The 15,332-nt window shown below is 46.8% G+C and overlaps 1 protein-coding gene across 2 annotated transcripts in view; it reads left to right on the top strand.

Moving 5' to 3' along the window:
• Window positions 1–15,332, top strand: part of MYH11 (myosin heavy chain 11) — a 96,577-nt gene that overhangs the window by 28,494 nt on the left and 52,751 nt on the right. For both annotated transcript variants that reach the window (XM_019512816.1, XM_019512818.1), the window contains exon 4: window positions 2,816–2,843. In XM_019512816.1, coding sequence (XP_019368361.1) covers window positions 2,816–2,843 — 28 coding nt within the window. The remainder of the gene's footprint in view (window positions 1–2,815; window positions 2,844–15,332) is intronic.

The raw sequence follows: 15,332 nt of genomic DNA, 5'->3' as shown, positions 1-15,332 counted from the left end.
AGATGCACCTGTGGATGCACGACAAGGTCCGGTTAGCCCTGCCAACCATGACCTTGCATTGCTCTTGACTTAAGCAATTCTCTCATTGACTTTATTGGTAAACTGACAGTAACTTTATTAGGAAATTTCTTTGGATTATAGAGAGTGCTTTGTGATGCACCATTAAGATAGTAAACACTATAGAGAAATTTTGGCTTGAGACAAGTCGTGCAGGCAATATAAAAGAATATATATGTATTCTATGGAAGAAAAAGATTCTCGGGATCTACTGCTGCCACTCAGTGCACACATTGGGATGTATACTGCAGGAGTAAAATTGCTAAGGACATAATCCTGAATTTTGAAGCTACATCTTAATATTTTGGACTCTGATAGACTCTTCTCTTATAATTGTACTTTGGGCAACATAGTGCAAATTGCTCACCCAATATTTTAGCCTGTTCTTTGCAAATTGTGATTTGTGGGATGTTTGATGATTGTGGGAATCATCTGATGTTTGATGATTGTGGTCATAGTCAACAAGTATGGACAATATTTCCACACTATGCAGTAAGCGCTTGTACAATCTAGGATGTTTGTTTGGCTTCTTCCTTGGGGACAGTAATGGGACTAAGGCCCCCCTAGGCCTTACCACTGGTTAGCAATATCATGTGATGTGGTTTCTTGTTCCAGAATCTTCCTAAGAGTTCTGAAATCTGAGTTTTAAAAATAACCCATCTTAGAGATGTTTTTGATGATCTCTCCCCAAAACTGTAGTCTCCAAATTTCAAGATGTTCCAGTGGGCTGGGTGCAGATAATCAAGGCACAGACAGAAGTGACAATTTTTGCCTGATCTAGCACCTGAAAGTGCTCTACAGTTATGACCAAACACAAGTGCATGGCTGCTGAGCACTTTTAAAAGGTCCCGATCCCACAACAATCTGAACCCTCATTGCATGAGGGTTTAGATGAAGACTCTCCAAAACGGAGCTTCTTCCACTCCCTTTCCCCCCTCCCAATCTGAAAACAGCACCGAAGCTGGGAGGAAGGAAGGGCATTGCTAAGGGAGTATGGCTGCAGGCTTGCAGCTGCTCTAAACAGCAGTTTGATTCCCCAACCCTCAGGACCCAGAAGCAAATGTCTGTTGACTCTGGGGGGATTGTTGTAACTCATGGTGTTTCCTGCAGCGATTTATGTATTCAGTGTCCCACGCTTCAAAATGGCAGAGGTGGGGGACACTTTAACTAAAGCTTGTTCAATGACTTTTAGTTAAAGCACCCCCACTGCCATTTTGAAGTATAGGGATGTTGAATATATGAGACATGGAGGCTGCTGGAGAGTGCTAATTAGCACTCTCCAGCAGACTTGAGGAATCGATTCTGCTCCAGTGCACTGTACATGAACACCACGTGTCCCTGGAGGCTGGGGGGGCACGGCGACCACCCACAGGTGGCAGCAGCGGGCCAAGCAGGGAGCTTCTGCGGGTGGCAGTGTCAGCGGTGGAGGGGATGGGGTGGCAAACGCTGACCAGTGGTCAGCAACCACCTTCAGACACTGCAGGCAGCAGCAGCAGTGGCCAGTGATGATTGGGGACTTCCTGCAGACGTCGTCAGTGGCGAGGTGGGGAGGTGAAGAGTGGTGACCACCCACAGGCACCGCTGGCAGCATTGGCAGCACTTTTTGCCGGGCATGCATCGCCAAGCTCAGGGGGTGCATGTGCACCCCCGCAACATCGCCAATGGTGCTGTAATTACAGCACTTCAGAGCAGCATCTCCACACATCTATAGACAGCCTAAAGTTTTATAGTACATTTTATGTCCTAGCTATTGTACCATATTGATCAGTTTTTCTCAGAAAAATTATTAGACTAAGTATATATTTTTTGTGGTCACATCTGGATTATTGTTGATTTGGCTTCCTGCTTTATTTATGAAAGATGAAGTTCAGATTTTTATAGTGCAGTTAGTGTAAGCTGTGGTTCCTGGGGAATAATCAGCAAAGAGATTTGCTAGGGGAATCTCCAGGTCATATTTTCCTTTGACTTCAGCATTTGACAGGTGATTTCCAGGTTTTGTTATCAGCTAAAAGCACATTTCAGCCTCTGTGCCTTTGGCATTTTGTACTCTTTCTTATGGTCCTCCAGTTTAATTCAGTGTCCCCTTCTGTCCTGTTCCTGAACATCACCAACCCTTCCTATAGCTAAATTACTCTAGACTCTTCTGTACTTAACTTTCAGTCTTGCTCCCTGCTGTCCTGGCCTTTTTCCCATAACTTTTACCATTCATCCTGTTGCTTCCCCTTTCTCAGTTGTCTTCCTTCCTGATAGAAGTCCCCTCTAAATCACACATGAAACTAGGAAAATATTTAGGTAATTGTACTTCCTGCCTTTCAAGCTCCTTTGAAATCTAAATCTTTGTATGACCTACTTTTATCATTCCAGTTTTTTATGCCTATTTATCAAGTCATTCACTTGGTCTTTTAAGGGGGTTTCCATCAGGACTCTGTAAGTGTAGTACAAACTCCATTTTGAGGCTTGAGTTTTTCTCTAATATAATCCTCTTATACAGATCTTTATCTGTGTGCTTTTCTTATTACAGTTCATCTCTAACTGCATTTTTTTTAAAAGTACTGGTACTTGTGTAAACTGTTGACCTTTTGTTCACTTTTTTGCACTGAATCCAGGCATTAGGGATTCCCACTTAAGTGTTAGGGAGAATTAACTGAGATCAGAATTTAGAGGTCTAGGCAGTTTATGTTGATTTAAAATAATTCCCTGTAAATTACAAGTCATTCTGTATTCTTCTGTAATCTTTGGCTTTTCTCTGTATTCACAGATAGAGAAGACCAGTCCATTCTGTGCACGTAAGTAGAATTGTTGGTTTAATATATTTCATTTTTCGGTGCCTGTCTCCAGTCACAACTTAATTCAATGCCTATTGAAGCCAATCAATAAACACTCTTGGCCTTCAGTGAGCTTGGGTTCAAATCTTCAGTGAAAGGGGTTTAGCTATTTTAGCACTGGTCAAGTATAAGGCGTTTGTACTTGCATGAGAAAGCAAGTGTTAAAGGCACAAGATTAATAATTCAAATGATGTTTTGACATCAGGAAATCTAAAATTTACAGAAGTCTAAAGAGACAGTACGTGCATGATGGAGGGACAAGGAATCTTAAAAGCTCTGTGTAAGGGGGATGGAAAGTGTCACGGATGCATTCCCTCGCTAGCCCTTCGTGGTGTTGTACCGAAGCACGTGATGTTCTGTTGTCTTGTTTGTTCCTCACGAGGGCTGTGTGAAACAGCACCGTTTCTTTTCAACTTCTGTTTTCCTGTTTCAAAGGGACAGTGTTTCATTTTGCTGTTTCAAAGCACTGCTCCGTTTTGTTTCGTCAAAACTGTTTCACTGTTTCAGTGCTGTTTTGATGTTTCGCCCATAGGCTATAATGGGGAACCATGAAAACGCCTATAACTTTGTCATTTCTTGCCTGATTCAGATGAAAACTACAAGGATGGTAGCCCCTTCTGAGGCCATGAAGCCTGTCGAGTGTCAAGGAGATAGGTGCAGGGGTTTCTGGGATACTGCACCTCAAACTGTTCAAAGCAAAACCCGTATCACTTGCCAGCAGCCTGCTTATCCTGCATGCAGATCTCGGGGTCCGCACCCCCCAGGAGGGCTGCAGGGCTGTGCCAGACTGGTCACAGCACTGAGTGCCAGGAAGACTGGTGCTGCCGTTGGCCCCAGCCAGAAGTGGCAGCTTGCTGTCATCCCACATGTAGATCCGGGGGCCCGCACCCCACCTGGAGGAGTCTGGCACAGTCCCGCAGCCCTCCTGGGGAGCGCAGGCCCAGTGGATCTGTGTGCAGGGTTTCAGCAGGCTGCTGATGACAGCTGGGGAAATAGCCCAGAGCCGCCACCATCACCAGCTGGCAGTGGCAGCCTGCTGTCATCCCACATCATCCAGGGGTCTGCGCCCCCTGGGAAGAGCTAGGGGAAGTGATCATAGAGCTGGGGGAAAGGGCAGGGAGCTGGAGAATCCAACTGGGAACTCCTGGTTCAATTCTCCTGCCCCCTGTTCAATTCCTCAGCTCTCTGATTGCTTCCCCCAGCTCTCTGATCATTTCCCCAGCTCTTCCCAGGAGGCGCCGGCCCCTGGATCTGCATGCTGGGTTTCAGCAGGCTGCCCCAGCCTGCAGTGGCAGCCTGCTGAAACCCCGCATGCAGATCAGGGGCCTGCACGCCCCCCTGGGAAGAGCTGGGAAAGCAATCAGAGAGCTAAAGGAAGCAGTCAGAGGGGTGGGGAATCGAACAGGGAGCTAGATGTCAGTATCAGAGCAGTCCTTCCCCCCACCCTCTCCTTGGTTTCTGTTTAGCTGCAAGCAAGCCCGGCTTCGAAACTTCAAATGTTTCAAAACTTTTGAAATGTTTTGAGCGCCCTCATTTAATTTTGAAGCTGTTTCAAAGCTTTTTGTTTTGTTTCAATTTTGCTGTTTTGAGCTTGAAACACATCAAAACATCTTTGAAATGAAACACCCGTCAAAATTTTGCACAGCTGTATTCCCCACCCAACTTTGTGTAGTTTGGATACAGGCTGCTGCTGTACTTGTCCTGAGAAATATTCTCAAAAAAGGCTTGATTACTGCTAACTCCTTTGTAGCAGGACTCCTCAGTTGCTCGAAGTCTAGACAGAAGGCAAGTAAGTTCATTCACTTACTGGGCTCAGTGCCTGGTTAGAAAGTAGACTTATACTACCATCTTTTAAAGCCCAAATCTGTCTGACCTTCTTCTTCTCAAGACCTCTTCTTTGGGCTTTGACTGGCTTGTCCTCCAATATTACCTGTCATTAGGGGTCCTATTCTTGCATGTTGGCTCCAAGTGATTTTGCTGCAGCTGGTCCTAATGTATAGAACCTGCTACTCTCTGAGACCTCTTTTAGTTGTATTGCCAAGATGCCTTAGGTTTGGTCTCTTCTTTGTGATTATCTCTGTGTCATATCACACTACAGGTGCTCAATTGGTTTTATAGACTTGAGTGTCGATGAAAATTATTTTAATTATGTTTTTATTGCAATAGACTGCATATTTATTGTCCTAGGCAGTATCCAGAGTGTCTCAGTAGGGAAGGGATTTGCTTCCATACCAATAAAAATTATTATTATTTGCAGAAATGACACACATGTTGATTATATTAGAAACAGGAAGAAAGTCAAGCTCTTATAATAAAGTTTTGACTACCATATGGTAGAAATCAATTCAAACCTGGACTGAGTTGTTTTTGGGGGAGAGAAGAGAATTCATCTACTTACATTGCTGATTTACAAAATTGTACTTTTGCTCACCAGTTTTATAGGGGCTGGAAAATGACTGACTTCTTCACAGAAGCATTGCTCCCAAGAATGCCTTTATCCTATAGCTAAGAACAGTTAAAAATATGGACCATCTCCTAAAATGGGGTAGAGCAGCTTAGCTATAACTTCAAAGCTACCTAGTTTTACACCAACTAAGAACATGGCCTAACAAAAATCTTATAATGTCAGTTATACGATAAAAATTGTCCACTTCCTGCATTTTCCCTGGACAAAGCTTTTAGTGTTAATGGAGCCTAATTTATTATATCCATTTGCCCCTTCTATTCCTTTACTTTTTTCCATTTTCTTCTGTCTTCATCTTACTTTTGAATATTTGCATTTTTGAGAGGAAAATTTGCCTTTGATAAATCTATCTATAGTCCCAGAAATCTTGGTTTCTGATAATTTAAGTACATGGGGGAAGGAGTTTGGGGTTTTTTTCACTCCTGGATTCCAAAATTGGAACACATTGTTAGATTTCACACAATCCAGTGGAAAGGAAATAAATCCTTTATCAGACCTCATCCATAGTACACAAGTACGGAGATTTAAATGTTGTTCTGCTCTTTAAGGACAGAAATTACCCATAAACTGGTATAAGTGATTAGAAACCAGTTCAAATCTGTAACACAACAGAAGTTCAGTGCATATAAACCACTTTGAAAATGGTCAAAACCAGTTTAAGATAAACCTGGATGAATCAGATTATCAGACTTAACTGATTTAGGTTAATTTGATTTATTGAAATTTTGTCCCAGATCCCCTCCAAATTCAAGCTAACTCACAGTCCACAAGCATCCCAGGATGCTTTGCACCTCTTCTGCAAGTCCCCCTTGCAGGATGGCTGGGCTAGCCTTGGCCCAAGCTGTCTACTCCAGCCAAGCAGGGAGGTATGCTCTAGCACAGAGGCGGGCAATTATTTCGGGCAGAAGGCCGCTTACTGAGTTTTGGCAAACCATCAAGGGAAGAAAAGTAGCCCTTCAAAACAGTGCTTACCTCTTAATACCTCCTTGTACAGAAATGCAAGAGCTAAAATGTATGTGTAGAAGTGTAACTATTATCACTTTTTTGGCCTTGTTGACCATATTTGGTTTTACAGAAAAAAACACTCTTTTTGTTAAACAACAGTGAAGTGCAAGCAATACACATTATTTTATGATCATTACATTTCTTGGAAGTTGTCATTTTGCTTAAAATACCCAATGACCAAGGAGTTTATGTAATTTATCTTCTGAGATATCTAAATAGCCATATATGCAAAATCTCCAAGCTTTGATACATAAATTGCAATCACTTAATATACATTTGTCACAAGTGTCAGTTTCCTTATGCAAATATATCTTTGGATGCTTCTAAAAGTTCTGCTGATGTTTGTGCTTGGTGGGCCTGGGCTGCATGATTTAGTGTAGACTGTCAGAGATTCCTTTTCTCATTGCCACTGCATTGTCTCTCCCTCTGAGAATACTGTCTTTCTAGTAGTTCAGCAAGCTAGCCAATATAGTTGCTGATACTGAGGCAGAGGTTGTGTTCTTTATTTATAGTTATTGCATTCTCTGAAGCTTGTACTACTTCTCTTAGAAAGCTATTCCATTGCTTAACAGCTCAAAATACATTCAACATATTACAGAAATCTGGCCCTTCTTTTCTGGACATGTTGCTTGTCCAGGTTCTTATTCCTCTGTCTCCAATGCTACATTTTCCTCTGTTTGGAACCTTTTAGTCATCCCCAGATCCATCCCAAATGCTGTTACCAAAATCATTTCCCTTACCCATCAGTTTAATCCAAATGTTTTCACAGCTCACCTACCCGTAACCCGTCATCATAGGCAGAATGGGAAAAAATTATTTGGGGGGACTGAGCACATGTGCACATATGCATGCATCCCCCACCAGCAGGTAAGTCTGTGGGGCAGGGGGAGGAGAAAGGACCATGGGGAAGGGGGCAAATCGAGGCCCCAGCAGTGAGGGAGGGTGCATGGCACAGGCAGGAACAGGGGCTGGGGTGAGTAGGGCCCCAGCTGGACCGGGTGGTGGGACAAGTGGAGGCCTGGGGGGCACATGCCCCCCCCCCAATCTATGTGCAAGGTAGAGGCGGCTGCCACTACATGTTGGGCTTTGAGCCCTGCTGCCCCAAGAGCTGTGGGATGCCATGTGCATCCCGCCGCTGGTCAGGCAGGAGGTATGGGGCAGCTGCAGCAGGGAGCAAAGCACAGCATGCAGCTGCCTCCGCCCCACACACAGATTGGGGGGCACGTGCCCCTGGGCCTCCGTTTGTCCCACCACCTGGCCGGTCCGGGGTCCCACTCACCCCAGCCCCTGCTCCTGCCTGTGCCCCACTCCCTCCCTCACCACTGAGGCCTCAGTCTGCTCCCCTCCCCATGCAGGTAAGTGGAGCTGGAACTGGGACTGGAGCTGGGGCAAGAGCAGGCTCTGCACAGCCAGAATGGAGCATGGGAAAGAGCTATGAGCAACTTGTCTGGGGGGCTCCCAGTGTGGAGGGAAGGGGAGGGAGAGCTCCCTCTGCTCCATGATCCCCAATTGGGTATGGGGGGCATGTGCCCCAGATCTGCATGTGGGGTGAGGGTGGTCTGCTGCTGCAGCCTGGGGTTGGGGGGCTGTGCCGGGCTCTTCCTGGTCAGGGGGTTGGGCTGCACTGCACTCAGGACAGGTGGCAGTGGCCCTGGGAGGGAGGGTTGGGGGGCCTATGGCAAATTTTGGGGTGACTACATTCATCCCCCCATACCCTCCTCCCAGGGCTGCCACCACCAGCCCTGAGCGCAACCCAGTCATCACCTCTTCTGGAAAGGAGGTGGCACTGCCCTGGCCCCAGCCCACAGCAGCAGCCCACCCTTGCCCCATGCACAGATCTGGGGGCACAAACCCCCCATGCCCTCCCAGGGGGCACATAGCAGAAGGACCTGCGCCCTCCGAATGAGCTGCTTGTGGCTTCGTCCTGCATTCTGCCCCAGCTGTGCAGCACCTGCCCCTGCCCAAGCTCCAGCTGCAGCCCCACTTCCTCTGTCAATGCTTCATGTGCGCCCCTCCCCACCCTTGCTGCAGTCACCCATAGCCCACAGCCTGGCTGCCTTGTAGCCCCACCCTCTGCCCTGCATTTCAGGGGACTAAGCCCCGTTAGCCCCAGCCTTCCACCACCTATGCCCTTCATTCATACTGCTCGGTATGATCCCTCTCTATCCCTGGTGATTACAACTGTTACAAAACATATAGACAACATTAAAATGTTCTCTGCTATTGTTCAACAGCCAAGCACTTTTTTGGCTCTCTTAATTTTTCCCTGTAAATTGGTTTCCAACATCCTAATCATTTCTGTTGTTCTCCAAGCTCCTACCATTGCTCTTTCTAGTATTGTGGTGTCTTAGATTACATACAATAGTTATGGTACAAGCTTTTGAGAAATCTTTGGCAAAGGGACTTTTACTTCTGGTATGAGTCTTTTGTGAATGCAATCCAACATCACTCTTGCTCCTTACTATCATAGGATAAACCTGTAGCCGATATGCTTCTCCCAATTATTCGTTGGTCTCTGTCTTGGCACTTTACTCTTAAATCTCTGAGCAAATCCTTGAGCAGTCACAATAGTTGGTTCCTGTTTCTTGAATTTTTTTCATAATTGTTGCCTCTTATTGTGCTTAATTATGCTTCGGCTGAGGATTCTCCAACTTTCTTCTACCCTCCTGGATTTTCACACTGCTTCTTAATTCACTATGTTCCCTAGATTTATCTGTTTTGTCCACAGTATATTATGAACTGGTTCTGAGTTTGGCCTGTTGCCTTTTACCATTCCTTACCCCACTCAGTTCAGTCCCTGTGTCCAGTTCAGTCCCTCAGTTCAGTTTGGTCACTGTGCTTCTTTATTGTCCCACTCTTAGTTAGTTTGTATTTATGACTAAACAGTAAAACTGAAATGCTCCCCTACAACTAGGTTCTACATTCTGGACTACAACATATGCCTATGAACTTTCTAACAACCTTCTGTGTGAGTATTAGCTCATATATCTGTGCACTAAGAGAGGGGTTTCCTGTGGTTTTGAGCACCTCAGGAATGTATTTTCACTGTTCTAGTTTTTGTGTCAGCCCTTCTTCTGACCTACCTCCCATTTTCCTTGACCCCATATAGGTGGCGGAAAGCCGGGGCTAACGAGACTTAGCCCCCCCAAATATGGGCAGCGGGTAAGATCACAAGGCAGTCCGGGCACAGGCTCCTGGTGGCTGAGGCAGGGTTGGAGAGGGGCGCGCACACAGCAGTGAGGGAGGGAGTGGAGCTGGGCCCGGGCCAGGGGCAAGTACTGCACAGGGCGTGAGATGAAACTGTGAGCAGCTCGTCTGGGAGGCGGGCGGCTTCTGCAGGTATGCACACCCCAGGAGGGCACGGGAGGCATGTGCCCCAGATCTGCACATGGGGCAGCGTGGGCTGCTGCTCTGGGCTGGGGCCAGGGTGGTGCAGGGGCTTTTCGAAGTGGGAGGCCGGGGCAGGCTGTGCTCAGGGCTGGTGGTGGCAGTGCTGGGAACAGGATTATGGGAGGGGGCTGCAGCTACCCCAAAATTCACCATAGCCTCCCTCCCAGCACCACCAGCACCTGCCCCGAGAGCATCCTGACCCAGCCCCACACCAGGAAAAGCCTAGCACAGCCCCCCAGTCCCAGTCTGCAGTGGCAGCCCGCCCTGCCCTGCACACAGATCTGGGGCACATGTCCCCCATGCCCTCCCAGGGTGTGCACAGTGGCAGGTGCCACCACCCTCTCCCCATGCCACCCAGAAGAGCAACTTGCAGCTCTGTCTTGTGCCTTACCCTGCCCTGGCCCCACTCCCTCCCTCACTGCTGTTGGGGGGAGGGGCAGATTGAGACTCCAGCGGTGAGGGTGGGAGTGAGAAACAGGCAGGAGCAAGGGCTGAGGGGGGGCCCCAGCCAAACCAGGTGGTGAGACAAGCAGAGGCCCAGGGGGGCATGTGCCCTCTGATCTGTGTGTGGGGTGGAGGCAGCTGCCACTGCACAATGCACTTTGAACCCCACTGCCCCGAGATCTGTGTGATGCCGCCTGCATCCCACTACTGCCTGCCGAGCAGTGGGATACACATGGCTCTTGGGGCAGTGGGGCTAAAAGCGCAGCATATAGCGGCAACCACCTCTGCCCCACACACAGATCAGGGGGCACATACCTCCCGGGCCTCCGCTTGTCCCATCACTCAGCCCGGCCAGGCCCGACTCAACCCCAGCCCCTGCTCCTGCCTTTGCCCTTCTCCCTCCCTCACCACTGTGGCCTCGATCTGCCCCCTCCCACATGGCTCTTTCCCCACCCCCCACCTCTTCCCCCACAGACTTATCTGCTGGGGCGTGCATGCACACTCATCCCCCCCAAATAATCTTTTCTTCCTCCACCTATGCTTGACCCCATCACCTCTCTGAAGAGCCTGTCTTGAGACCACAGGCATTTTCCAAAGGAGCTCCATATCCCTGATGTCTGCATGGGCCCTACAGCCAGTGTTCTGCTCCCTATTTTCATCCTTTCCACGACAAAGCAGCACACCATGCCCTGTATACAGAATAAGCCCAAGAAGAATAACCAGTTCTTGGAAAACAAATGCGTTTTTCCTCTGTGTGTTAGATCTGCTGTTATTTTCATAAGTTTGAATGTAACTCCATTTTAAGGCATTGCTCTTTTCTCTGGCACTGTTGGTTGGAGCGAGCAGTGACCTGCTGAACAGTCCATTTGGTCATAGATCAAAGCATTGGTATCAGAGCTCAGACACTTTTCTGTCCCCTAGTTTGTAGATACCATATCATAACAATAAAAGCACACAGGGAAAGATTGTCCCCCAAAGGTCTAAAGATTATCTCATTTGGCTTAACTCAACCTTTGTAATGTTTTCAAACAACAATATTTTTAACTTAATTAATTGAAAACAGCTATGGTGCTAAGGAGTTCCCAGACTGTTAGATAACACTTCTGGCAGCTAAAATTAAATACATCAGATATATTATGTTTGTTTTTGAATCTGTACTTGCTGTAAAAGATCAAATACATGAAGTTAACTTTTAAGATTGCACAGGCTAACGTGTAGCAATTCATGAAATGTAAATGTAATAAAGTCCAACGGCAATGCTGCTTCATCAGAAGAAGGTATCCAGTATGTGTTGTCAAAAAGAATAGCTTCTGGCCACACAGAGCAGAGAAGGGGCAGGACCTATGAGAGATGTATTACTGCCAAGAGTCAAGTTAACCCTTCCCTGGCCCCACAACTGCTGCAGTTTTGTAGGGTGAGCAAAGACCCAAAGCTCAGAATTTGGTGGCAGGTGCAGCAGCACTTGGGTCTTAGCAGTAACCCACAAGAGCATTTTGCCCATATGGCTGGAGGCAGCATCACATTGATGGCTCATGTTCATCTTGTGGTCAGTGATGACCCCCAAGTCCCTTTCATCCATAGTGCTAGCCAGCATAGCACTGCTGAGCCTATAAAGATGCTGCAGGTTTTTCCTCCCAAGGTGGAGAACCTTGCATTTTTCAGTGTTAAACACCATCAGGTTCTCATCTGCCCATTTGCTGAGCCTGTCCAGGTCAGCATGGATCACTCTCCTGTCTTCTGGCATGGATGCTTTGCCCTAAAGTTTGGTGTCATCGGTAAACTTGGCCAGTCTGCTTCTGACTCCAATGTCCACATCATTAATGAAGATGTTGAACAACATGGGTCCAAGGACAGAGCCTTGAGGGACCCCACTGGTCACAGGACACTATTAGATTGCATACTTTGCTATTCTAGACCTCAGGACTGGATAAAGGGGCTTTGCTCAAATTAAATAAATAATGCCCTTCATGTTTCTACCACATTTTTCCAAAACATGGAAAAAATGTTTAAATATGTAGATGTTTGAGAAGTTATGGACTTGTGAAAACAAGGGATTTTAAAGAAAGCAGCTACATATTATTAACCACAGAAAGAACCATTCAGCACACACTGTAATGAGCACTATGAGACTTTGAGCCATGTTACTATTCCAGTTCAACTTACTATTTTATAACTGTGTTTACTTTGAATATATTCCATTACAAATCTAGTGCATTTTCCAGTTTATTTACACACCTACAGTCAGTTCCCAAAATAGGTGGGGGGCGGGGGCTAGAGCGGGGCTGTGGCCTCTCTTCCTCCCCTACTCACCACAGGGCTGTTCCATCAAGTGGCAGACCCCACAAAACCCCATATTGCCCCTACCCTTGCCACCCCCTCCATTCACATACTAGGAGAGCCACCCAGGACACCTCAGATTGAAGAGTGCCCACCACCCAAACACCCCCTTCAGCAACCCACAGAGCATTCTCTTCTTACCAGGCCTGGTTGCTGTCTCTGCTCTTCAAAGTCAAAAGCCAGTGCTGGCAAGCTCTTCTGCCTGGCTTCTCTCCCACAATTGTGCAATTCCAGCGCTGGGGTTGGAGCTCTGCATTGAAGCTGCTCTGACTATAGAAGGTCTCTTTAGCAAGCTTTTCCCTGTTAGTTTCAGCAAACCAGGTTGCGCCTCTCAGTGCCAGGCTTGGTCATTACACATTACCTTTGCACACTGGCAATGTGTAGGGGACGCACGTGCACCCCCTGAGCGTGGCAGTGCACCCCCTGCAAAAAGGCACTGGCAACACTGCTGCGGCACCTGCGGGAGGTCGCTGCCGCCAATGCCAGTGACAGCATCCATGGGCCGTCCGTGATTGCTGCTGGCTGCCCCCAATGCTTCTGGCAGCATCTGCGAGTGGTCGTCGACTGCTGGTCAATGCTCACCACACCTCCACCCCCACCACCAACAGCTCTGCGGCCGCCTGCAGGAGCTCACTGCTTGCCGCCGCCACACTCCTGCCATGTCCCTCCAGCCTCCAGGGCCATGCGGCGTTCATGCCTTTGCACACCTCATATTCTGAGCAGGAGCCAGTCACACCTCAGTGTCATTTAGAAAACCCTTGAACTGCTCTGACTAAGAGGCTTTCTGCAGTGACAGTTTATCCATAACAGAGCAGTGCAGGTAGAAGACTTTTCAGCTCAAGAGCAAAACTGAAAAGTGAAAAAAAATCGTGATTTCCATTGACATTTTTTCAAATACTCTTTCATGTTTTTCCACCATTACTATTCCCCCCTCTCCTCATCTGCATTTTTCATTGAACGCACTATTTGACTGGAAAGCTTGCCCAGCTCTAATTCAGAGCACAGAGAGCCCTAGCTAGGTCCCAGTTCACCTCTCTCACCAGAGGCTCTGGGCTGTTATACTGGACCTGCAATTTTGTGGGAACCCATCTGGGCCAGTGTAATCCTGAGCAAGGGAGCAGTGAGTGCAGTACAGCTGCTGGAGTGGTATCCTATAAAGGACCTGGAATGCAGCTGAGAACTAGGGAATATAAGACTTGGTTCCTACCGGAAAAAGGAGATCAAAGAATACCTTAGAGAGGAAGGAAGTTTTAGCCACACTAAACAATTAGGGAATGGGACCTTTTAATAATGAGAATCTAAGTGATGTTTTACTCTGACAAGAAAAGAATTCACTGAGAAGAAAGAATATGCATGACAGGTTGATGAAAAATGTGTATTCCCTAGACTCATGATTTGGGTACTGTCTTGAGCAAATTAGGGTTGCTAAATTTTTGCAGTTGCAATTATTGCGTTATCCCCATTCCTATGAAGAATTGGGATTTATGATGTCAGAATGTATCAGACACGCAAATAATGTGTTTAGCTTTCCAGGACCAAGATGAGATGAGAGGTGACCGGACTTTGGGTGATAGGTTCTGGAAATGGATAGCCCACAATAAGGCATGCTTATTTTTGCCTGGTACAGGTCCTCAGAAGAAAGGGGTAGATAGGTCATAAGCCTTAATTGTTCAAGAAATACTTAATGAAAGATACTTATCAAAAAATGGGCCGCCTGGAAAAATAGAACTGGGGATACAATGCCCAGGTTCTTGGGGTAGAGTAAGTGACTGATGATTACATTGACTAAAGAGGGGAGAGAGCTAAGGGAAAGACATGGTTGCAATGAATTTCTCTGTTCACACGGGGACACTGCCTAGCAACAGAGTGTGGTTTTTGTATTCCAGAACTAGTGATTCTCGAAGGTGGCTCTTTGGGGCAAGTCTGCATGAGCAGTGTTGTGCTATCCTGCTTTAGCTTAGTAGCACCCAGAAGAACAACATGCAAGAATGGTCCACCACTATTTCAGTGGGTTGTAGCAACAAGATCTAGAGTGAAGTTACACTTTTTATGTTTAGACCATATTAAGGGAACTTAAAATACAAGTGCCCACACATTAAAGCTTATTAACTCATACTAGGTATCCTCTGAGCATCTCAACGTTACACCACTTCAGGCACTTCTGGACAATACTACCTACCTTGGGCTGGGGTAATTTCAGTGTGCCCAGAGATAAATGAGAAATTTGCAGTCTTGCAGAATCCCAGGATTCACCGCTTCCAGCTCCCCAGTCCCTCCTCCCCCACTCCTTAGAGCAGGAATTGAGCCTAACCTTTCTGGCTCCTACCTACCCCACTCTTCACCAGCTGTCTAGGGGCAAATCAGAGCTACGCAGGCAAAAAGAAGGTATTAACCCTTAATGCACAACTGCTTACAACATATTCTGTTACACCACTAAATCATTCCACAGGTTTAGTATGATCTAAGTCAGGGGTTCCCAAACTGTGGTACACATACCCCTGGGGGACAAGACATCTCTGGAGGGCATGTGGGAGAAATTGTGTAACAGTGGATTTAATTTTCATTGTAATAATACATGGCATTTAAGGGGTTAAAATATAAAACATGCTGGTATGGGGTATGCAGGCAGGTTGTAAATCTGGAAGGGGGTACACAATAAGAAAAAGTTTGGGAACCTCTGGTCTAGGTGTAACATATAACTTCACCCTCACTGGACACCCTGTGGACACTGACATTAGGAAGGGTTAAATCTAAGCCATTTTGTTTGCCCCCTAATTTTAATCTAATGATTTTATCGAAGAGTCAAAAGG

This window comes from Gavialis gangeticus, unplaced genomic scaffold, assembly GCF_001723915.1.
Source record: "Gavialis gangeticus isolate Ggan-Ray unplaced genomic scaffold, GavGan_comp1, whole genome shotgun sequence".
In the NCBI taxonomy this organism is placed as follows: Eukaryota; Metazoa; Chordata; order Crocodylia; family Gavialidae; genus Gavialis; species Gavialis gangeticus.
This window is presented reverse-complemented; position numbering and strand designations above follow the sequence as displayed.